This window comes from Tiliqua scincoides, chromosome 4, assembly GCF_035046505.1.
Source record: "Tiliqua scincoides isolate rTilSci1 chromosome 4, rTilSci1.hap2, whole genome shotgun sequence".
Classification (NCBI taxonomy): Eukaryota; Metazoa; Chordata; class Lepidosauria; order Squamata; family Scincidae; genus Tiliqua; species Tiliqua scincoides.
This window is the reverse complement of record NC_089824.1, coordinates 151,396,946-151,421,305: the sequence shown is the minus strand read 5'-3', so window position 1 is coordinate 151,421,305 and position 24,360 is coordinate 151,396,946. Positions and strand designations below refer to the sequence as shown.

Below are 24,360 nucleotides of genomic sequence, written 5' to 3'. Positions count from 1 at the left end.
CAATGTGGATATGAAATCTACAACTGCAATGCTAGGTGGTACAATACCCCATTGTGCTATGCAAAAACTACCCTGGAATGGCAGCTTTTTCAATCACAATCAATATCAGGTTGAAATCAGGTTGGCACCATTAAGATTTAAACAGGAGGCCCCTGGGGAACAGGGCAGTATTAATACACTAGTGCAGTGTTTCTCAAACTGTGGACCCACTAGGTGGGTCACAAGCCAATTTCAGGTGGGACCCCATTCATTTCATTATTTTATTTTTAATACTCATATATTACACTTGATGGTATGTGACTGCTTTTGGGGAAATGTTACAGATCTGTACTTTAAACAGGCTGCTCTGTATGTTTTTAACAATGGTAGTCAATTGGGCTTACTCCTGGGTAAGTGTGGATAGGATTGCAGCCTAGGATTGTTAAAAAAATTACCTGCTTGATGATGTCACTTCTGGCCATTACATCACTTCCGGTGGGTTCTGACAGATTGTCATTCTAAAAAGTGGGTCCCAATGTTAAAAAGTTTGAGAACCACTGCTTCAGTGAATACAGCATATCAGACATCACCCTATGAGTCAGTTTGACAGAGCCCAAGTTGTACACCTTCCGAACAGACTTCAAAATGTTAAAAAAACATCTACGGTACTTTGAAGATTAATAAGCGCAGGGAAGACAAGAGCTCTGAGCTTGTCACTTTTTAGGGCTGGAGGATTAGAACATGCTTCTCTGGCTTTAAATCAGAAGATTAATTGTTTAATGCTATCTAATTACCTGTTTTAGAGTTGTGTTCAGTGGGCATATTTTCACATCACCAATAACTCTCCACTGCACTGTTCCACTGCATTTCAGAAGTAACCACACTCCAGTAGCTGCACTTTATTGAAAGAGATTTCTTTATCATTTAACTTTATTACAGCAGGCACAGCCTGGACGCTGTTCGAGTGACAAGGACTATTTCCTTAATTACTGTACATTGATAATAGAATTTACTCTGGCAGCTCCAGTGCTATTCAATCAAGCGAGATTCAATACAAAAAAAAGCTGATTTGCCAAAAGGCAGATTAGCATAAGTGCCTGCAGTCACTTTCTATTTTTAAAGGTAAAGTTACTTCTTGTAGGATCTTTATTAAAAGCCATAAAATGATTGCTATCATCTACCTACAGTTGGGGGAGGGGAAAGAGAAATAAACGAACCCAGTGGAATATTCAGGCTAAGGACATTTTGACAGACTGTTCCCCCCCCACCCCATCTTGAAGTACTTGATCACATCTGATTTACAAAACAGTGGCAGACTTTATTTCTCATTTTACTCAGACATGGATACTACATTTATTGTGCTGAGTTTTCCTCCCCCTAATTTGGTATTGCTGCACTTAGTCATTGTTTGATTAAGTGATGACTAAGGCAATTGCTTTTTTAAATGGAGACTTTTTTTTGCAGTAGATCCAGTACAAGCTGGAAATGCCGACTTCAGCATTACGCACATCTCTTAGCAGAAGGTTAAACAGGACATTTAAATATAATGGCAAGCTATGATGAGATCGAAGCTTGGAAAACAAATGATAACTGGATAACTGCTGGTGTCATTTAGATTATCTTACAAAAAAAGTTTAAGAAATGCTCCATGACCTGTTCATGCAACTGGCTGGGCAATCTTATGAATGTCTACTCAAGTAAGTCCCTTTGATTTCAATGGCACATATTCTCAGGTAAGTGTATAGAATTGCAGTCCAAGTCCAGCAAAGGGAATTATCAAATGCATATTTTCTCTACTTCACCCTAAACTGACAGCTACACCATACCATATGCCGGGGGTGTCAAACTCATTTCATGCAGCAAATAGCATAAATAGTGCCTGCTGAGGTTTGGAAAGGATGTCATTAAGCAGGAACTGACATCTTTAATAAGGTGATGACTAGAAGCAAGCACCTTTTATCCCATGTAGGAACTGCAAATGACAGAATATGCAAACCTTGGTCATATTTTCAAGGCATGTAGGAGCCTAATTATCATGTGGACTGCCATTTCAGTATTTCAGCTTCTGCTGAGGTCTCACTTCTCAGCTCAGCAGCTGAGAGGTGCTCTGCAAAGTGACGCCTCGGCAGAAACAGCGCTGCTGAAAGGGCAACGTGCATGATAATTGGGCTCTCCCAGCACCTCGGCAGCTTCTCCCTTTCTCACCCCTCTTGGTCTGCCTCTTCCTTTGTATTGTTCCTCGCCTTCTGAGGCCACCTTCTCAGTACCTCAGCAGAAACAACACTGCTGAAATGGTGAAACTGAGAGAGCCCAATTATCACGCAGGCTATCTTTTCCACTTTGCCAAGTGGCAAAGTGCCACTTTACCGAGGTCTCACTTCAAAGCTCAGCAGCTGAGAGCAGCTGATGGTGGTGCTGATAAAGCCCAATTATCACAGGGGCCAGATAAAAAGCTTTGGGGGAGGGGTGATATCTGGCCTGCTGGCCTTAGACACCCCTGCTATTCGCCTGCTATAGTAACTGAGAACATGAGGTTGCCATCTTTACTTCCAAAGAAATCTTGTTGTTCACAATTCACATACAGTAGCCAAACTGCTGAATTGTTCTGTGCACTAGCCTTCACTGCTGGCTATTATTATGACAGGAGGATAACAAAACAGATGTTATTTCCAAAAGATGAACCAGCTAAGACTATGGAGCCAGTATTCTTACCCATGGAACTGAACTTGTTTTCTCAGCAACACATTTAGCAACTGCTGATCTAGGCTTAGAACCACAATGTACTCCCTCTCATTTTAGGTCTTGCAAAATGGATTTGACTTTAAACAATAGCAAAGAATTTCCACGTGGCAACGTAGCCGAGAAAGTGAAATTGCCAGTAACAGTAGTTGTGTTGAAATATTAAAATGCACTTTATGCCTATGCCTTGCATAGAAGGAGTGCAAGATGCTTTATGATTGGATAGAAAAGTGACAGAAGAGTACAGAAGGGAAGTGACAGCAATCGCTATTGTTTATATTCCTCAAGAACACCAAGATGAAAATGTTACAAATGTTTAACTCTGAATGGAAAAGAAGGACAGTGATGTAAGTGTTCCTGGGGAACAATATTCTTATTCTGTTGAAGGAGGTGAGCCAAGACACTTAAGCTCCAGAGAACCTTTAACACAGGAAGCGATTTATCATAACAAGCTTGGTTGAGACTGCTCCCCATACTGAACCAATTAGAGTAGCTTATTTCGTCATACTTCATAACTTGCAATGATAGGTTTCCAAGCCTGGCACAGTGCAGTAATTGAATTTTGATCAAACACACATGGCCCATAACCCACTATGTGAAACTTTCAGAGCAGTTTGCAGCTTTTAAATATCCAGTCAACTTGTTGCCAAAAGTACAGGATGTACTTGATGCAAGAGAGAGAAAGAGGCGAATGAGCTGGAACTTGGTCGATCTGTAAAACAACAGTTTTTGGTTCAGAATTTCTTCTTGCTTTGAAAGAGTAGCAGGAAAAGCAATGGTGAAATGTCAAGTCATTTCTTCCCAACTCTCCTTTTTGGTTCGTATGCAAGACACACTTTTCAGTTTTTAGTCAACCTGTATTATGTCCACTGCACAGTATTTCAAGGTATATTACCATAAATTATATCCATTATTTGTTCTTATTTAACAAAATAAATTAAAAGGAAAGTCACTGTCCTCTTCACGTTAGGGCTAGGGTGATCTATTAAACCATGGCACATATGCCCCGGTTCATTCCATGTAACCAGAAGCGTAAATGATGAAGTGGTCTGCTACTTTGGCTTGCATGGACAGAACTGATGACACAGATGATTCCATCAAATAAGGTCCATTGACGGCAGTACCTTCCATCATTTATTACTCAGGAGTCTTCCTCACACTAAACATTGAAAAAGTAGAGTTGAAATCTGAAATAAATCAAAGTATCATTTAATCTCTAACCAAACATTAATGTGAATGAATTTTTATAACGTTCACTATCAAGTCTGACTGAATGCAGTTGGTATAGCATTCTTCTATGCCAGCAGTTCCCAAACTCTTGGGACCCATGACCTCCCCCCACACTGTGAACAGCTCCCAGAAGTGACTAGTGATGACATCATCACCAGGTACTTCTGGGTTTGGAAGCTCAAAACATCTCTACAAACTAAGGGGGCCAGGGTGGGCAAGAGGGCTTTTCCCGGCATAGTTTATTTATTTATTTATTAGATTTGTATTCTGCCTTTCTCCCCGAAAGGCACCCAAGGCAGCAATTCTCACATGCTGGAGCATTTTCCACTGCATTGAGCCTCCAATCATTGTTTGGAGTCTCCCTTCTGGGTGGCAGCCATTCCACAATGCCCTGGCAAGTGCCTCGCAACACCCTAGGCCATCGTAACACACAGTTTGGGAACCGCTGTGCTATGTCCCAGAGACAACCAGAGCACAGTAGGAAGCACAGTAGGAGAGCCTAAACTCTTTCTTCCTCCTTGCCAAGGCGTATTTTTTATTTATTTACAATTACATTTATACTCCACCTTCCCTGTACCAACAGAAGGGCAGAAGGTGGTTTACAACAACAAAACAAGAACAGTCACAAAACATCAAATAAAAATCAAAACAGAAAAACAACACTAAGCATCACAAATCATTAAAGCAGGAGAGAAAAAAAGATCAACTAAAGGCCCAGAGAAATTTAAAAATAAGTCTCTTCAGAACACACCAGTATAGAGGAGGGAGTCCTAACTTCAGTCAGGAGTGAGTTCCATAGGTGAGACCACAACAGAGAAGACCCTGGCTCATTGTCAATACACTCTTCAAAGACTGCACAACAGCTACTTCTGGCTTATAGGAAAACTTTTCCTCTGCCTTGCTCTCTCTTCCATTTTCCTCACTCCCTTTTGGTAAGGTTACATATCTAGAAAGTTGGTTATTTGGCATGTAGTTCTTGGGGTTTCCCTCCTTACCAGAGACTCACTTACCTTCTTCAGACTCATTCCACTTCAATTATATTCATTACTGTGTTACTTTCAGTGCCGACTGAAAGGGTGTTTGTAGTACCCATTTAATGCTGTAGCCCCAAGGCTTGACAGTTGATTGAGAGCTCATTGCTATGCTTGTCTACTCAGTCCCATAAGTCCCATTATAGTCAACAGGGCTTACTCCCAGGAAAGTGGATAGGATTGCAGCCTTAGTTGAACTTGGCTTCTTCCTCTTCATCCTAGCATATTAGATATTAATACCTACCTACTTTTAAACCAGCAGGGAAGTGCAGTAGTACCAAAACCCCTGTTTTGTACTGTGATAGTCCCTGATGTTTTTGGTTATTTTTTGACAGTTTAACTCCTCAGAAGCTCCTGTGCAGGTTCAGCATTCTTAAGAGTTGTTGGAAAAATCTTCCTGTAGCATTCTCGTTCTTTGTTTGCAAACTCCATTATTCCCCAACAATATGCTGGTTGGTCCATCTCTTCAGGGTCCATTTCCCTGCCTGGGGCAGCTTTTCTGCTTAGCAACAGCCATACCTTGCTACATTGGGTAGCAAACCTGTCTAGGTTCAAGGGAAGGGATGAAGAAACCAGGGGGATTCAACTCTTCCAATCAGTTAACTTGATGATATCATCCAAGCAAGGTCATATATTCCTCAGTGACCAGGAAGTTGTTGGCTCTCTACCAGTTGCTGACTGACCCATACTTTGGGAGCTCAGACAGGAGCATCCATTTGCAAGTATAAGGACTGGGGTTTCCTCGATCAGTGAGAGCATTTTAAATTTAAAACCATCTAGTTTGTACTGCGTTAAGTACATAAGGAAGTTATGTTATTTTCCTAATTTGCTAAGTTACTCCAGCCAATTTGCAACTGGCTTTGAAGTAGCAAAATACTAGGGTACAGTTGTGTGTGCTGAGTTTTTTGAGTTGCATCCCAGAGCCATCTGCTGGGTTTAATTGGTTACTGTATCCATCTGGTCAAAACTTTTCATTGTGTTTTCCAGCCAAGTTCAGGCATTTCCCATCAGGCTTTTTGTACTTTTTCTACTCCCCTGTTCTTTTCCCATATTGCTTAATTCCACTTTCATTTAGTCTTTTAATAAACTCGTTCCATTTGGAACCTTTTGTCTACCTAGTTCATATTTATGGGAGATTCAGTGAATTATCATGTCTTTTCATGCTGCAGACACCCCTAGGTTCAGTGCTCTCCTGGAAGGGGTTTTTTCCCTTGCCAGACAACTCTCCCCCGCATGGCCTCTGTACCGTGGAATGGTGGCAGTGAGTACAAACTACCAAGGTTTTCCCCCATTCCGCTGTAGCAAAAGGAAAGAAGGGAGCAAGAAGAGGGCATGCATGTTAACCACTAAGTGCTGTTCTCCCCTGTCAGCCCGCCTTCTCCTGGGACACTCCGCTCCCATTTCCCTGACAGGTACAATGGAAAACAGTATAATTAAAAGCTAGGACTACTTCTTGCATTTGTGAGCTTACAAATCAAGCTTTCTTTATTCTAAATGACCATCAAGCAAAAATTGCTTGAAGTTACATCAGCCTGTCTGTCACAATTTGTCACACAGAATAACCACTGTGACATGATGTGACCCTAGAAAACATTCTTGTTGGCAGCCTGAAGCTGTATGCAGAAGTCACATGGCTTCTATTGATACAAGCAGCTGACTGTGTGGTGCAGTTGTCACATAAGTACATTTTCAAGCCTTCTCTGTGTTTCTCATGATATTTGCCTTTGGCGTTTTAAATTCTACCTCATGTTACTCAGAAAACTGAAGTAAACTATCTATAGAAATTCTTGGTGTTTCATATACTTCTTCTGAAGGAAAAAGTAAATATAGACAAGCACTCAGGTCTGCAGTTCAGTGATAGAGTATTTGCATAAGATCCCAGTTTTCTATTCTTGGCATCACCAAATTAAAGAATCAGAAGAAACAGGGTTGGGAACTACTTCTGTGCAAGAACTTCCTTGAGAACTACTGCCAGTCAGAGAACAGACAATACTGAAACAGAAAGAACAATGAACTGAGTCAGTATAAGCCAGTTTCAAATGTATACTTAGGACGCAATCCGAACCACCTTTCCAGCACTGACCTAGCTGCAATTCAGCCCCAAGGTAAGGTAACAAACATGCCCTTACTTTGAGGAGGCCCCCTTGACTGCAGGACGCAGCGCACGGCACACTGGAACAGCTATGTCAGTGCTGGAAAGTTGGTTAGGATTGCATCCTTAGTGTTACAAGTGTAATATAGGAAGATGTGAAGAGGACCAGCTCTCGTGCATGGCAGATTCATGTTCAAACTAAAAGGAAATCAGAGTAGCCTTGTCCCATGCTTGGTCCTTCCTTCCTTCCTCCCTATCCCATCTTCTGGTAATCATTTTTACCATTGGAGAAGACTGAAAATGAACATAATTCTAATTTGATCTGGTGGCACATAAAATTAATTTCTAAAACAGAATTAAAATATCTGTTGTAAATGTCTTCAAATGACAATTTATATAGAATTATACTAATGAAAGCAGATCTTTAAAATTCTCAAACACTCTAGAAACTTGATGTACTGTACACATCTGCAGAGACTACTAAATGCTTTCCTAGCAGTCTGAAAGCTCTCTTGCCACATGTTGTTCTAATACCTGCAACTAACTGTTAAACTAACAATATGGGCTGGCACAAGATCCCATAAGGCAGAAGGACTAATAAGGGGAATTGCCAGAAGTAATCAAGAGAATCTAAAGAGAGAGTGATACAATCTCTAGGATTTTAACATTTTAATAATAAAAAGCAGAAGAATTTAGAATGCACTAGTCAGTGGTTTAAATAGTGTTGTGTTTGCCTCCTACTGTGAAAGCTGGAAGCTGAAGAAGAATGTAGCTCAGGCAGTTCACAGTCTTATTAATTGGTGTAAGAAAGAAAGCCTGGATGCTGAACTTTGCAGTACAGCACGTTCAGCTGGCACAAGGTATTCAGCTCTGGCGTTTGGCTCCACCTACAGGAAACAGAAAGCAAAGGGGGGACAGGACCAAACACTTCCTTTGCCAAGAGCTGTACAGTTCTTCCAACCAGGCGACCACAAAGATTGGTTTAGATACTGAGGAGAAAGTAAGAAACAGCAGGTGTCACTTCTGAACAGCAGGAGAGAGGCCTGTTCCTTCTTCCTTTAGTAACCCAACTGCTGTTTCTTGCCTTCTCCAAACTACAGTATAAATGAGAGCTCCAGGCAGAGTATCTGTGTGCTGCTGGACATCCTGCTTGCCAAAGGGCAAAGGGCAGTTGCCCTAGCAAGAGGATCTATAGGTGATCATTTACCTTTGAGACTCCTAAGAGCATGTTGCCTTATTCACAGAATAAATCCCTGACAAAGATTTGTAGGAATTTAGTTACCACAAACACAGTAAACAACCTGCTGTAATCCAAACTGCATTTGGATGCGTGCCATTTTGGTTTATTTTAGCAATGTCAGGAAGCTGGTCCTACAGAGTAGATATATTTACACCCTTTCATATGTTTTGAAATCAGACTCAGACTGTATTGTCTTGGCCAGGCCAAACTAGATCATGTTAAAAATACTACCAAGAGCTGAATCTGGCTCGCAAAATAACACTGTCAGCGTTTGGCTTATAGGAATAAGAGACTTTACAACAGGACAACTTGATATAATACTCTGTGAAAGCACTCTTAGGGTGCAATCCTAACCCCTTACGTCAGTGCTTTCCAGCACTGGCATAGCAGTACCAATACAACATGTGCTGCATCCTGCAGTTGGGTGTCACTCACAGAGGCCTCCTCAAAGTAAGGGAATGTTTGCTCTCTTACCTTGGAGCTTCATTGCCCTTATGTCAGTGCTGGAAAGCACCGACATAAGTGGTTAGGATTGCGCTTTTAGCAAGACAAAATACTTCCTTTGCCAGATTGAGGCATTCAGTATCTTTTGGTTCTCTCATAACTTTCACTTAGATGCAGACTCTGTTCTTTGCTGGAAGTGTTTTATCACATGCTCATATATTTAATCAAACATATACTTTAGACATTCACTATACATAGGAAGTTATGCACAGAAACAGTTAGACATGTTTAGCTATCTTACAGCCCATTCCTGAGCTGCCTGGCACCCAGAGGAGCAGTGGCACCAAAATGGTTGCTGTAGGAGTAGGGGAAGGGGACATTTTGCCAGTGCAAAGTTGCCAGCGCGGAGTTGAGAGTTCCTGTGTCAAGCTGGAAGGCCTGACACAGGGTTCAGGATACAGCAGAGGAGAGCTTCATTGGTCCTGCTCCCTCCTGCTCTGTCTTCCCCAGAACGCCTCCCTCCTGCCCCGACAAACCTCTCTGTTGCCTGGAGCTCTTACCTTGCTCCGGGTAGCGTGCAGTGGGCTTTCAGCTGGTGCTGGGCTCAGCGTAGACTGGCACTGAGCTGGCACCAGCGCTGACCCGGCACAGAGTGTCACGGGCATGCCTTATGGCATGTCTGCGACACTCGGTGTCAGCATAGGGCCAGCACTAGGAGTTTAGGATTGGGCTCTTATCAAGGAAAGATAACCACTAAGTTTGGAATTTAACCAAATGCAGTCCCTAACCTTAACTCTGTCATATTTGTATGCAATAAAAGATGCACAAAGACCAAACAGAAAGACCATTAAATGCAAAAGAAGGCTGAACTCCTAAAGAAAGTGAATAAGAGCCAACAAGAAGTGGACAGGTTGTAGCAGATCATACAAAAGGCCACCGAATAAGGTTCAGGGAGTGAGAACTCTGACCTCAAGGTTTTCTTAGGTTGCACATGCTATTCATTGGATTACAGTTTGATACTTGTGTTGCAATAATATAATTAGTACAGAGGCCATGTGAAAAAGCAGTATGCACAAATATTCCCCAAAGCTTCTTTATGTTATTTAAAACTTGATTCTACAAAGTGCACTTATGTGCATGCACAGTTGCTTTTTAAATTTCTCTCCAATTCAAACATAGAGTTGTAAAGTCCTTTTGAAATTCACCGAAGTTTAACAAGCAGCATGTCATGCCGTAGGGGAGAGGAATAGTCTGTTTATACTGAAAAAGGTGAAAATCTCACTGAATGCATGCAAGCCTATAGAAGACTTGCAGGTTTATCATCAATTTGTTTATTCAAGAGATTTTCAGATTATTTCAGCAATTCCCATTGAAATGAATGGCAGAAGCACTGCTTAGTGGATTCCATCACTTTGACAAACATACTCTCTTTTATACAATTAAGCTATGGTTATTAGTCAATCTAAAATCTATCATACACTGTACTCAGACCAAAGTACTTACCAGCAAGTTTAAGGATATATCTGTGGTTTTCTGAATGTTTCATTAGTAATACTCAATCTGGTAAGCCTTGCTCCATAATAATCTATGATGTAGCTAGATCCATCTGATGGTCCTACGATCTAGTAAAAAAGAAACATGACCATATGGTCAAACATCATTCAGCCTGAATGATGAATCAGGCACATGTGTATATTCAGCTCATAATCTAGTAGTTTTTCCACATGGACATTCCAAAGACATGATGTGTAGAAAATTCAATTATATGCTGATATGTAAACCAGCAGTTAAATAAGTAGAATGTCAAGTATTTTAAAAAAGCAGCAGTTTCACCAATGACTGAAGCTCAATTAGCAAACACACACAAAGTAACAAGATCTTCCAGAAAAGCTTTCCTGTTATTATAAAGATGTCCAAACTAAACAACTGATTTCTACAGTACAACTTATATTTTTTTAAAAGGTTAATTACATTCAAATATTTGTACAATCTATGGTTTAACAGGTGTTTTAAGCTCACCCCGAAACCTTATGGATTCATTTATACATAGAAATTGAAATTCAAAATACACTGTTGTATTTTACAAACTCAGCATTATGAACACATCTTGTATACCTTTGGCCAGTATTCCCCCCCCCCCCCAATGCTGTGGAATTCGTTTCAATGACACATAAGGTCCTCTTAAGTGCTTGCAGATGCCAAGTGATCAGCAGCCTGAAGCTCCTTCTACTGATAGGAGAACTGCGTTTCATGAGAGGGATTCCTACATCAATCCACCAAAATTCTATTGGGCAAGTGCAAATCTCTTATGTGGACCCCAGCAGCTTTTTGAATGCTGACCAGGATTCTAAAATGCTGAACATACCTGCATCGAAATCAGAATGAAGTCAATCAAGCTGCCAATTCCACAAAACCCAACTGTGCAGAACTTTAACAAACCTGAGAATAAAATGAGAAGTTATAGTCTTAACTTGTTGTGCAAAAATGTTTTAAGGATGCAAGACTATGCACCTTTTCTTAAGAGTAAACTCCACTGAACTCTATGGGATTTACTTCTGAGTAAGTATACGTAAGTTTGCATGGTTAGAATGTTATTTTCTAATAAGTTTATTGAAAAAAATCTTTCATTCCCTTAGAGCCCTTGGGTATATGAAGAAATATAATGCATGAATTGTTGTTTGAGATGTTTGCTCTTAGCAGCTGCAGATTATTCTTATCATTATTCACACATGTACACACAAAATTCCTGAATGGAATTTTTGGACTTCTCTAGATTTAAAGAACAGCTAGAAGGAAAAGCTGCGGAAAATGGATACATGCATGACCAGAAGCAGCTTTCTGACTGCTGACTGTTTGACACAGGACTTGCTACTTTTTTAACCTATGGGGAATTTCAATTGGGGCAGAGACAGGAAAGAGGGAGCTTCTTCATAAGCTGCCAAAAGCAAAACACTGTAACAGGCATCTGCTGTGTGCACAAATGCTGTCGATAAATTTAAACATGTACCTGTAAATGATCATGTAAAAGTTTTAAATACAAAAACAGGGGTGCAAACACTTTTGCATGCCTTAGAGGCAAAGCTTGGATTCTCATTTAGTCTCATCACCCAAAGCAACTAGTAGGTTTCTTACTACTTCTGTTCTGTTTCAATTTAGTGGAGAGGGTTAGACTAGATGATCTCAAGGTCCTATGATCCACACAGTCCTATTATTTTATAATTGGGATTTTAATTCAGTTAAACAGCCCCAATCCATTTATGCCCAACCAGCATTTAAAAAATTAATCAATTAACAGATCAATTCACCCATCCTTCTTCCCAAAATCTCTCTTGCAAATCAAATTAGTCATATAATGCATTTACCTATTGTAATAAATTAGATTACAATAAAGCCCTAGATAATATTACATCTCTGGAAACAACGCAACAGAGATGCAAAACATATTTGAATGTAAAGCACGTCAAACCTCAAGGCCCCAAAATAATAATTAAACAGGAACCTTTAAAAAGCTTAGTTTGAACATAGCTATTACTTTCAATAAGCACAGAAGTGATCTTTAAGAGGTCTCTGTCAGTCAAGGCACCTCTTATTTAGGTGTATCCAGGAATGTATTCTAAATGTACTGTAACATATTTGTATGTACAGTAAATGTACAAAACATATTTCATGTTGCTCTACTGTCACAGCTAGTGGTGTGTGTTTTTTTTAAACTGTTGCCTTCAATATTTTGTTCAGGTTTGAGACTGTAGATACATAATGGAGCAGCAACATCAATGAAACTGTTTTGGAGAAAGTTCAAGATTTGTAGCTGTGAAAATTAGTTCCTAAGCAGTTGTTGGACACAAAATTGAAAACAAACAGAAGGTCACTACTACACTACTTAACTGAATTTGGCATTATTTAAGAAGGCATTATTAATGCATTAAAAATGTCACTTTCGGTTTTATGGAAAAACCAGAAGTGTCTTTCTTCATTCTAGGGCACAGTCTGACTGGCAATGGACAGACGTGCATGGCCTCTGCTGAGCTCAGAGGACCTTCTGGAGACGGGGGAAGCTCTGCTCTCGCCTCTGGAGGGGGTGCATGCCAGGGGCTTGCACAGAGAAATGCAGACCCGATCCGCAGATAAGTGAATCAGCAGATACAGGGGCCCCACTGTACTGCACTACCACAGCTGTCATATCTCGGACAGTGTCACTCCAGGTCAGCCAGTGTATATGCATCTGTGTACCCGATTTGGGACATAAGCAATTTATACAACCGTTGTTTGTCAAATACATCACAATTATTGTCATAAAGTTGGTCTCAAATTCACTTGAGGCAGGAGGTCTGGTCTAGAGGGTTGAGCCTCCATTTGCCTGAAGATAACATCCAAAGGTCGCCAGTTCGAGGCCACAGGCACCGGGCGACCTTGAAGCAGCTGACAAGCTGAGCTGAGTTATTCCATCTGCTCTGAGCATGGGAGGATGGAGGCCAGAATGTGAAACCAGATCAAGAAAGAAACACCTGAATGTTGTTGTTCTTAAAAGATAGAACATTTCTTTGATTGTAAAAATCCCTACGGGGATTTAGAACAGCCTGTCCATGTAAACCGCCTTGAATAAAGTCTGAGGAGCAATCTGAGGACCTAGAAAGGCGGTATAGAAATACCTGTATTATTATTATTACTATTACTTACATAATGCAGTAGTGAACTTCTATTGGTTTTCAATTCAACTTTTATTGGTTTTCAAAACCAGAAGTGACTTTTTTTTAAGTTCCAAGGCTAAGTCTGAGCCCGGTAGAGGCAGCAGGCGGACGTGTGCAGTCTCTACTGGCTTCAGATGACCTTCCGGAGGTAAAGGGAGCAGAGCACCCCTCAGCTCCGGAGGGTTGGGGGGTGGTAGTTGCCTATATCTGTGGTTTCAGTAACTGCAGGGGGGTTCCGGAATAGAACCCCTGCAGATGGCACACCTGTATATGTATATATAAGCATGCTCTGTATGTATGTGGCCATCTTGGAAGCTGGCAAATGCCTGAGAAATAACCCAATAAAAGCTAATAAAACACCATGAGACACTATCCCTTTAATACAGTGAACAGGTGGGATGCTTGGTAGCAATGGGGGGTGCGGTTAGAATTGAAACAAGCTTCTGAGCTGGACTATTTTCCCTTGTCATTTGCAGTTTATGAACTACTAGGTGAGAACAATTATGTCACTTCCTGCTTGATGATGTCACTTCCAGCCATTACATCACTTCCAGGTTGATGATATCCCTTCCGGTGGGTCCCGGACTGTCATTCTGCAAAGTGGGTCCCGGTCTAAAAGTTGTGAGAACCACTGGTCTAGTAATTGCTGTGCTGTAGATCACGTTTGAACCCAGTTTCAGCCTTTTGTGTTGCCTGGAAGTCCCTAACTACACATCTTGATTTACAGTTCAGTCTTCTGGGTTGACTGTAAAGGTTTGGGGGAAACAGTCCTTGAACTCAATTTCTAGGGAGAGTCTAGCAAAGGTCCGTACAGAATACTATATATAAGGTCACCTTAAGGTCAGGAGCACAGGACCATGATTATTATTAAACCACAATTATTATTAATGAAAATCTCTCTCTTATTTTTGGTCTAGTGGGTCACAATAGAATAGATTGTCATTTTAAAAGTGGGTCCTGGTACTAAAAAGTTTGGGAAGCACTGACCTAGACACTACTATTTCCAGCAGGGTCTCCAACCAGAAAAAGCCTTTGCAAAATACTTACTAGCAACAGGGAACAAAAAGTCACAGAAAAGAAAGTAGCAGCATGTGCTAACTCTTTAGGGGTACATGATTCCCTAGTCTTCAATCTCTGAAACATTTTCTGCTGAAGTACCAATAAATGAACACCAAGAACATTTTCTGCATACCAGCTTGCATTTTAGGATTGACAGGTGTCTTAATGCCCAGGTGCTGGTGTCTTGCTGCATATTTCCTGCAAGATCAGCTGCCAAGTTAAACTAATCAGAATAACAGCATTTTCATCACCTCCACTGCCCAAGTGCTTTATTCTGTAAAAATCTTTCTAACATGGGACCCATTTTGGGAAGAAAAGGAAAACTATGATAAAATATCAAGGGATTCTTTCCCTCTCCCTTACAATGTAATTATGCTTGTTAACCTAACCTTCCTCAGAGTAAGCTTCCCTAAGGAAAATTCAGGAAACCTCTACAACTGGCTTTCCAAACCCTTCTCAATTTTGATTGTCTGATGGGGCACTGTCAACAAATCTTGATAACACTGCTGATGCTGAATGGGGCAACCACTAATTTTTCATTAAGCAGGGTTTCCTTTTTACCTGCTTGACCATAAGCCAGTTTATATGAGTCAGTGGTGTCTGCCAAGCCTGGTGTCTTGCAGCCCAATTCTATGCACATTGATTTAGAAGTAAGTCCTACTTACTTGGTTAGTTGTGGATAATTGGATAAAACTACAAATTCTATAAATAAATCAGAGGGAACTTTTTGCAGTAATGCGGGAGACTCGCGCAAGAGCTCCACTTTTTCCTTCCTTCTATAGGTTTTCTTGCAAAGACCCCCACAATGTTGTAGGAGCATTTGGGAGAAAGTCCATTGGTCAGTGTGCATGAAAGAGTTGCCCCTGAAGAACTGCACTAGCAATTGCCCAATCCTAATCTGTGCCTGTGCAGCCAGGCTGCAGTGGCTGTGCTGTATCCAGCCAGATTAGGAGGCTGCTGAAGGTCATCTCAAGGCGGATATTTTCCCCTTTACTCCCGTCGAGCCCCAGGTTGTCCTACTGGGCTACTCAGATCTGTGCCAGTCATTTAGCTGCCACCTCCCCACTTACTGCTTGGTAAGCCAGGGAACAGCTCCCAAAGTGCAGCCCATGGAGGGCAGGGGCCCAGTTCTAGGCTTTGCCCCAGAACTCAGAACAACCTTAGACCCTGCACTCATAAAAGGCAGCCAAAAAGAATATCAGGAGGTAAAAAGTTATTTAAACTCACAGGGAAGAGAAACTATATACAGGTCAAATATACAGTTCTTGGAACTCTGTAAATGCTGAAACCTGTGGATAATCAAATCCACACATATTGGCATGTAAAATCCTCAGAATGTGACCAAAGCACAGCTCTGGTCATGTCTGGGGTGTTCTGAGGGCCGGGGAGGTTGCGTATGGCCTCCCCAGCCCTCAGAATGACTTTTAAGACCTTCGGGAAGGCTTAGAATATCACTTCTGTTTTTTTGCCAAAACTGGAAGTGACATTTTAAGGCTTTAGAAAGCCTTCTGAGGAAGCCCTCCATGGCCCTCCAAAGGCCTTAGAACATCATTTCCGGTTTTGGCAATATACCAGAAGTGATGTTCTAAGGCCTCTCAGAGGCCTCAAAAATCATTCTGAGGACCAGGGAGGCAGTGGATTGCCTCCCTGGCCCTCCAAACAATCTCCAACCAGAGCTCGGCTCCGATTGTGTCTGGAGGGTACAGGTCAGGCCATGTCTGGCTCAATGTAGGTCAAGAGACAACGTTGAGTCAGACCCAGAAAATTCACAGATAAGAAGGCTCGATCTGTATACCTATCAGGTTAATGGTAAAACATAACAGGAAATTCCCACGTGAGAATTGTGTTGGGTGAAAGATACGTTGTAACACTGGATGCAACACTTACAGCCCAATCCTAATCAGGCTGGGTGGCAGCAGAATGTGCGTTCTGAGGAAGACTCTGCTGACAGCTATGAGGTGGTAGGGGAGGTGGGACAGGTGGAGCAGAAGTGGGGAAGAGTGGAATGAAGCAGCAACAGGGACAGGAGGGAGAGTGGATCAGGTCTGGAATGGGAGTGGGTTTGATGGCAGCGGTAGCTGCCAAATCCTAATGGGGGGGGGGGAGAGACTAGGATTAGGCTGTTAATTCCTTCCATCATGCTAAAATAGAGAAACAAAAATTATTCACTATGTTCCTATTCTGATGCACTCTGAAACACAACTCTCTATGAAAGAAATAAAGCTTTTAAGCAATGACATCTTGTGTGCAAGCTTCACAGTATGATCTGAATTAGTATGCTCGCGTATAAGATTTATTTTAAGCCATTTCTGCCCAATGTTGCATATACGCAACAGGGATTATATGTGTACACCTGTGGGCTGGGCAGAAATGGGTTAAATAAGATTTAGATGAGTTGACCAGCCTTGTATTGATTAGATGATAACACACCATGATGCCAGCAGGATAAATTTAAGTCATGACTGCTATTATGATAATTTTTTTTTTTACAACAATCATAATCTTTCGAGCCCTCTCCTTGCTTGCAATGCAGATGATACTTGCAACCTGTGGACTGGTAATAAACTACTTTGACGCATACAAAGTTATCCATTAAAAGGGATTATAGACTAATATGTTAAAAAGAAAGAAAAATACTCACCTAATGCAGGATATCCTAGATAAAACCTGTCTGCTCCCAACCATCCAAGAAATAAAGACAGTGCGACTGCTACTTTGTAGGAGTAGCCATTTCTAAAATACAAAATATGATCAAAACAATTTGTTAAATGAATTTGAAAGCCTCAAGCTGTCTATTTAACAAGAAATTTAGCATCAAAACCTAACTGCTTCAAATCTTGAATCAAAGGAAAACTCAGTCAGGTATAAACAATAAATTATGACCAAAAGTAAACACAGAAGCACATGTTTTCAGAATCAGGATCTGCAGTACTACCATATTCAAAATAATTTAGATGCACTATGGACAAAATATCTCAGGGCTCAAACAACACCTGGGGATAGGCTATTTGTCTGGTAGGGATAGAAGATAAGTGAGGCATGCTTTCACTGATCATTTTCACAGAATGATGAACTTGAGTTTATGTTTTTGACTGATTTTCACATGCTAAAACAACATTAAGAACAATTCAGCAAAACTATATTGGAGTATACTGCATATATTTTTGGAAGATATTTCAAAATGCACCATAGCACAGCAACATGTTGACTGATTCCATAGATACAACCAAAAGATTCATTTCTCTGGTAAAACTTAGTCTGCTTTGCAACAATTGTCCTCAAACTGAGTTACAATTAAAATTAAAAATAAAATACCAATAAAGCCATAGCAAAAATGATAAAACACCATAAAAGGGATACATTTAAAACACAGAACCACCAGTAAAACATCTGGTCAGAAAAGGCTTCCTGCGGAGGAATTACTTAACAGATTACTAAATAGGACTAGCCTCCTAGACCTGCCACACAGAACTTGGTAAATGATTCCAAAGTCTGGAAGCCACCACTGGATAACACAATTTGGCAGCGACCAGGAGATTGATAAATGGTGGGGCTGCAAAGAAGCTTTCATCCTCAGCTCTCAAAGAAAATGAAGTATCATATGGAAGAAGATGGTCTCTCAAATATTCTGGGTCCAGTCTACTGAGGGCTTTAAAAGGGAAGCATCAACACTTTGAACTTAGACTGGAAACAAATCAGCAAACAGAAGAGCTTGTAAAATTGATGTGCACACTCTATTGCTAACATTAAATAGTAATCTGGCTGCCATATTCTAAACCAGTGTTTCCCAACCCATGGTCCGTGGACCATAGGTGATCCATGAGACACTGAGAAGTGGTCTCGAAGCCTCAGATTAAAAAAAAGACAATCACTTTCAATCACTTCCAGCATCTTGCTGAGCAACAGACCACCTACAGACCACCAGAGAGGGTGGAGAAAGGACCACTTGCACCTGGCATTTCCTGCATCTTGTCGAGTGCTCCCCCCACAGACTTCTAAATTTAATTTTAGAAGTATTTTTTGTGTGCAGATGGTAGAGGGTTGCATGTCGTTCACAACAATTCCAATTTTTGCCTCAGCGGTTAAGGTTGGGAACCACTATTCTAAACCAACTGAAGTTTCTAAACTGCCTTCAAGGACAATCCCATGTAGGAAAAGTTTGACTACCAAGTTGAGAAGGGTATGTACTAGACTGTTTAAATTCCTCTTTTCCACAAAAAAGAGCGGCTGGCAAATCAGTAAATCAGTCAAATGTTCTCTTAGTCACAAGTTTAAATTAGCTATTCAGGAACATGTAAGCTAAGAACCTGATCTTTTGAGTGTTACTAAGTCAAATATAGACTCTTCAACCACTCCACTAAAATTAGGGCTGCCCAGCATGAGCAAGTCTGTTCCATCAGGACTGAGTTTTTAGTTATTAGCTCTTATCCAGTTCATTACAGACCCCAAACAGGTCCCCAGGAAAGACAATGCATCAGCTTATTCAAATGGAAAAGAAAAATAGAGTTGTGTCACCTGCACACAGATGGCAGCCCAGTCCCAAAATCTGAATAATCTCATTTGGCAATTTCATATAGGTATTAAAATATGGGAGACAGTATGGACCCCTGAGTGGCCCCATATGTGAACTCCAAAACAGAGAAACCGTACTCCAGCATTGCCTTCTGGAACCTCGCACTAGAGAACACCAGTTGTTTCAGAAAGGTACCATGGGACAAGGTATTAAGGGTTGCCAAAAATTTAAAGGGAATCAACATTATCACATTCTCTCATCTTGTTCTCAATGTGTGACATTTAGCAGGAAAAGAAAAATAGTTCCAGTACCGAACTCTGGCATGAAGCCAGACTGGAATGGATCAAGATAATCTCCTTCATTCAGAAGTATCTGGGGCTGTCTGGCCTCAACTGCTCAACTACTTTAACCAAGTAGATTGATGTGAGGTTCTAAATGCAAATGTAGTTGAGCCATTTATAATTTTTGTGCATGCTTAAAGTAGGAATTGCAAACTACCAATTCTGCTTTAACAGACCAGAAGTCCAACTCCCAGTCTCAAGGAAGAACTCTCCAAACAGCAGCCTCCCTGCACGAACTAAGGGCCCAATCCTATCCAACTTTCCAACACCAATGTAGCTGTGTGCCAACAAGGTGTGTGCTGCATCCTGTGGTGTGTGTGGGGGGGGGGGGCAGTCACAGAGTTCTCCTCAAGGTAAGGGTATGTTTTTTCCCTTACACCGGGCTGCATTGACTCTGGAAAGTTGGGTAGGATTGGATGGTAACTCACATAATACAGAACACAAGAACAAGTACCAAGGGAATCACAGAGCAAGCAATGGTGGACAAGGTGTGGCCCAATCCTATGCAGAGTCAGGCATGTTTAAGTTCACTGAAATCCATGGACTTTGGCAAGCTTATTTTTGCATAGCAAACAGCTGTCAGGCAAATTAGCTAAGCCACATGCTATAAGCAAAGGCTAAAATATCCAGGGTCAATGCACAGGGGGGGGGGGGGGGAAGAGTTCTTCCTGACCATGAATATTGCAATTAGTCTGTAAACATGAAGTAATTTTTACCAAAATTAATGGAAAGGGATCCATTATCAGCTCATTCTCTACTCTCATCTAGATAAAACTGAGAAGGAAGAATACTGAAACATAAACAAAAGTAAGAAGGTGACCAATGTATAGAAAATATTTTATAATTCCTATTATACTAGGCAATGTTAACTGTAAATAGAGGCATTGAGTACAGAACATAATTATTCACTTACACATTTCGACACTGTATAGGCTTGTAAAATCCAATTTCCTTTCCAGTAAATTGAGTTTCATTCCCATTGAAATCCTTACAAGTAATATTTGGTGCTGGAAGACATGCAACTGAGAGCAAAAACATGTAGGTTAAACAATAACAACATTTAGTGTTCAACTCTACTGAAGGTCTCAAATACAAATACTGTACATGAATTTGCATGTTGCTACATCTAGACATCTAGACATGTTGATACATCAGGACATCTAGAACAGCATAAAGAAGAATATGACATGATTACACAAGCATGGATTATATTACGGCCTTTATTAAATATGTCTGAACTACTATGAAGTTTTACTAACACATAAAAAGATCTATAGATAAGATAAAATAGTTTTTAAAAATCCTTTGCACCAGTGATATTTAAACCTGCTGTGATCAAGCGCTACAGCATGTCATTACTACTGTGGTGCCCAGGAGAAAGTTCAGATCAAAGATGCTTACCCAAAATTTACTTGACAAGCACCATAGGCAACCCATTACAAATGGGTTTAGAACATTTCTAGTATTACCTCCCATAGGGGGAAGCCTCCATGTCCAATGTTTCCGATTTAAAAAATATACATGACCAATGGGGGGGGGAGGGAAATCTAGTGCACAGACCCTAACCATTAGGTTTGATCATATAATATGAATCCTTAGGCATTCAAAAGCATTAGATAATCATAGTCCTTACCATATGCAGTGTGATTTGTACACCTCAAGGGTTCTTGTGTGTCATTGTCTATTTTAGGATCTTCACAAATATATGTTTGTTTGATTAAGGGAAACAAATATAAACTGAATTCCTGCACACATGTTCAACAACAGAATCAAAATAAAGTCTTTGACTATCAAAGATTTTACAGTCGCCAGTGGCCATTTTTTTCCTTCTCATATTACTGAAAACAAGCATTCAGAAAATACATCAGATGTGCAGCTACCCACAACATCTGAAGAAAAACTACACCTAAAGGATTAACTACAAGAGACATGCTGCAAGAAACATGAACCTGGTCCTGCTCAACCTTTCACTTCTCTGTATTACACACATATATCAGATGCAACAGGGAAACATGCTGAGCACTGTTCAGACATGTGTTCTGTCATAAGATGGAACATAACCCCAGCGGTTTCGTGTTCAGCTACATGGTATGGGGAAGAGATATGGAATGGCAGCAGGTCCCATATATGGTCTAGTTAACCCTTAACTCTCTTGTAGCGCAATCCTAAGCATACCTACTCAGAAGTCAGCTCCACTGTGTTCAATAAGGCTTACTTCCAGGAAAGTGTGTATAGGATTGAGGCCAATCCTTTCCAGCATTGGTACAGTCGCAATGCAGCCCCAAGTAAGGGAACATTTGTTCCCTTACCTCGAGAAGGCCTCCATGACTGCTTTCCCACTGCAGGATGCAGCGCATGCTACATAAGTGTGCCCATCAGGCATGGCTGCATCACTGTTGGAAAGTTGGATAGGTTTTGACTCTCAGTCTCTTAGCCATTGCGTTACACCAGCTCTGTACTGAAATAATTATCTATTAGTTTTAACCACTTCCTTTACTTTCCCCTCTACAATTCAAGGCTTTTAAAAACTTTCTTCTAGTGTTTCTCAATTTTTGTTTCACAATACACCACTTCTCATGGTTCACCTATTCAAAGTACCATCAGAAGTACCTGGCAATGTCATTAGCAGTTACTTCTCAATTCAGAGGCAAGATGCAATGCAACAAAGACTAGGTCAGGGTAGACAGGAGGGCTTTTCTGAGTGTACACAAAGTGCACACTGCAACTCTGCCCTCCAAATCAAGTCTCCTACTGCTGCTTGTCACATTGTGTTGCTGGCCTTGCTGCCAGGCAGTGAAGGTTTGGGGGTCCCACAAGTACCATCAGACATCACCTCAAGTGCCACCGGTGGTTCAAGCACCACTGGTTGAGAAACACAGCTCTAGTACCTTTCATGTTGTTTCATGATTAGTATGATCTTAAAGGGCATTCATAAAAATATTACATGCTCTTTACACCTATTTACTTTATCAACGATGCCTTACTATCTTCTCTACAAATAAAAAGAGGTTTTGTAACTTCCAACCATTGTACGCACATAAGAGTTGATCTGACAGCGATTAACTTAATAGATTTATATGCAATTTTGTTAGACATAAAAACAAATTATTCAGGGCAACAGACCTATCTAGGGGTGAGAAAGTGGTTACATTTACTCCACAGAAGTCCTCCAACCAACTTCAGCTGCTCTACAACTAATACTCCTGTGCTCAACAAAACAAGGCTCAGAAGCCTCAGTGGCTGATTCGTCTTTTATTAAATGCTAGTAAAGATTTTTCAAGTGTTCCTTTATTCCAGCCCAGGGGTGTCTAAGTTTTTGGCAGGAGGGCCACATCATCCCTCTGACACTGCGTTGGGGGGGGATTAATTTACATTTTAAATTTGAATAAATTTACATAAGTTTACATAAATGAATATATTAAAGATGAACTTATATGAATGAATGAATGAATGAATGAATGAATGGTCTTGAAATAGCTCAAGGCCTATAAAAGGCCTTGCACAAAGCAAAACTGGCCTTTCCTTTGCTGCTGCTACTGCATCACAGATGTGAAACAGTAAGCAGTGGAGGAAGCCCTCATCCCACAGCTCATGCAAGAGGTCAAACAGTTGCCTCATGCTAAGAGCAGTTGCATTGGGCCAGTGTGGGCTCCAACAAATCTCCGGAGAGCCAGAGGCTCATTGGAGACTGGGGGCTCCCTGAGGGCCACATTGAGAGGCCTTGTGGGTTGCAAGTGGCCCCAGGGCCAGGGTTTGGGCACACCTGTTCCAGACCATCACTGCCCCAAAGTACAGGATAGGGGATGTGTGTGCATCCTCACAAACAAGGCATTACTACAGTGTTCCACCGGCAAGGTAGGGAAGCAGTGTGGGATCACTATTCTTCCTTCACCCCCAGTTTAGTTTGAAGATTTTTTTTTTTGCACAGGTTAGGCCACTGTCTGATTTCAGATGCCTGATACCAACATCACAGAGTTTAAAAATTCAATTATCATTCTGTCCTTCCCTCTTTACAGATGCCACCTTCTTTTTCAAGCAGGACTATGGTGTCTTATACAGCCATGCAGCAGGCAGGTCCAAGCAGTGCACCTTTCCTCCAGCAGAGACGCCAGGGAGGCTTCACTGGTTGGACTTCTGCCTGCCATTGCAAGTCACAGGAGGAGGACGAAGGGGCCACCAGGCAGGTCCAAGCAGCGCACCAGGGAGGCCTCACTGACTGGACTTCTGCCTGCCACCTGCAAGCCACAGGAGGAGGCCGCCTAGCAGAGACGGGCCCTTCCACACCCCCTGCGAAGCCCATCACCATGGCAACCAGGTCCTCTGCGCCTCCACAGCTCCAGGATATTGGCCGACTCGAAGGTCTTCGCACTTCAGCGGAGGGTCGCCGCCCGCCACACCCCGCGCCGCGAGACAGGCCAGCCACACGGCCCAGAAGGTGGCTGCGACCCCTCGCCTCCTCCCGCGCCCCAGCAGCGGCTGCTCCTGCGAGGCGGCCATATTGAGAAACAAGCCCGCTTGTCAGATGAGCTCCTCGGCCTATCCCGCGGCACCAATGCTTTCTCCTGGAGGGCCGGCAGCGAGCACGAAAGAGTTAAGAGGCGGCCTGCCCGTAAGAAAGATGGCCGCCGTGTCCGTTGGCTTCGACGCGGCTGAAGTCAGAGCGCGCCCGCTTGACGTTCCATGCGAGGCGGGGAGTGACGTCAGAGACGTCAAGGAGGGGAAGCTCGATGCCCTTACCTAAGATGGCTCCTGAGGAGGGAGCGGGGCTGGGAAGCTGGTGTTCTGCTTACTCACCAGTCTCTCCACACTGAGACAAAGCTGTACCCCATCCTATACCTTCCCAGTGCTGATGCAGCCCCAGGAGAGCCAGGATGGTGCAGTGGTTCAGGAGCTGGTCTTAGACCTGGAAGCTCCAGGTTCAAGTCCCTGCTCAGCTTCCTGGGGGACCTTGGGCCAGTCACTATCTCTGGACCGCACCTACCTCACAGGGCTGTTGTGAGGACA

At 41.9% G+C, this 24,360-nt stretch overlaps 1 protein-coding gene across 2 annotated transcripts; it reads right to left on the bottom strand.

Annotated features, from left to right (window-relative positions):
• Positions 1 to 2,973: 2,973 nt before the first annotated feature.
• TM2D1 (TM2 domain containing 1) lies at positions 2,974 to 23,918 on the bottom strand. Of its 2 annotated transcripts, none has more exons than XM_066625184.1 (7): positions 23,702 to 23,918; positions 20,990 to 21,063; positions 20,270 to 20,378; positions 17,144 to 17,235; positions 11,121 to 11,194; positions 10,259 to 10,377; positions 2,974 to 3,905 (listed from the first exon to the last, which is right to left on the bottom strand). In XM_066625184.1, exons 1-6 carry the CDS (start codon positions 23,851 to 23,853, stop codon positions 10,267 to 10,269), a joined length of 612 nt encoding a protein of 203 aa, XP_066481281.1. In that variant the 5' UTR covers positions 23,854 to 23,918; the 3' UTR covers positions 2,974 to 3,905; positions 10,259 to 10,266. The 2 variants fall into 2 exon arrangements, with proteins under 2 accessions (XP_066481281.1, XP_066481282.1); XM_066625185.1 differs by having other exon boundaries at positions 2,974 to 3,877.
• Positions 23,919 to 24,360: the final 442 nt, after the last annotated feature.

Excerpts from the sequence above, each read along its gene's own strand:
- TM2D1 (XM_066625184.1), bottom strand. The coding sequence starts at position 23,853 with ATGGCCGCCTCGCAGGAGCAGCCGCTGCTGGGGCGCGGGAGGAGGCGA. Across the intron at positions 21,064-23,701 it reads GAAGACCTTCGAGTCGGCCA|ATATATTTGTGAAGATCCTA; the intron begins ATATCCTGGAGC and ends AATCAAACAAAC. Across the intron at positions 20,379-20,989 it reads TACAAATCACACTGCATATG|TTGCATGTCTTCCAGCACCA; the intron begins GTAAGGACTATG and ends TTTTGCTCTCAG.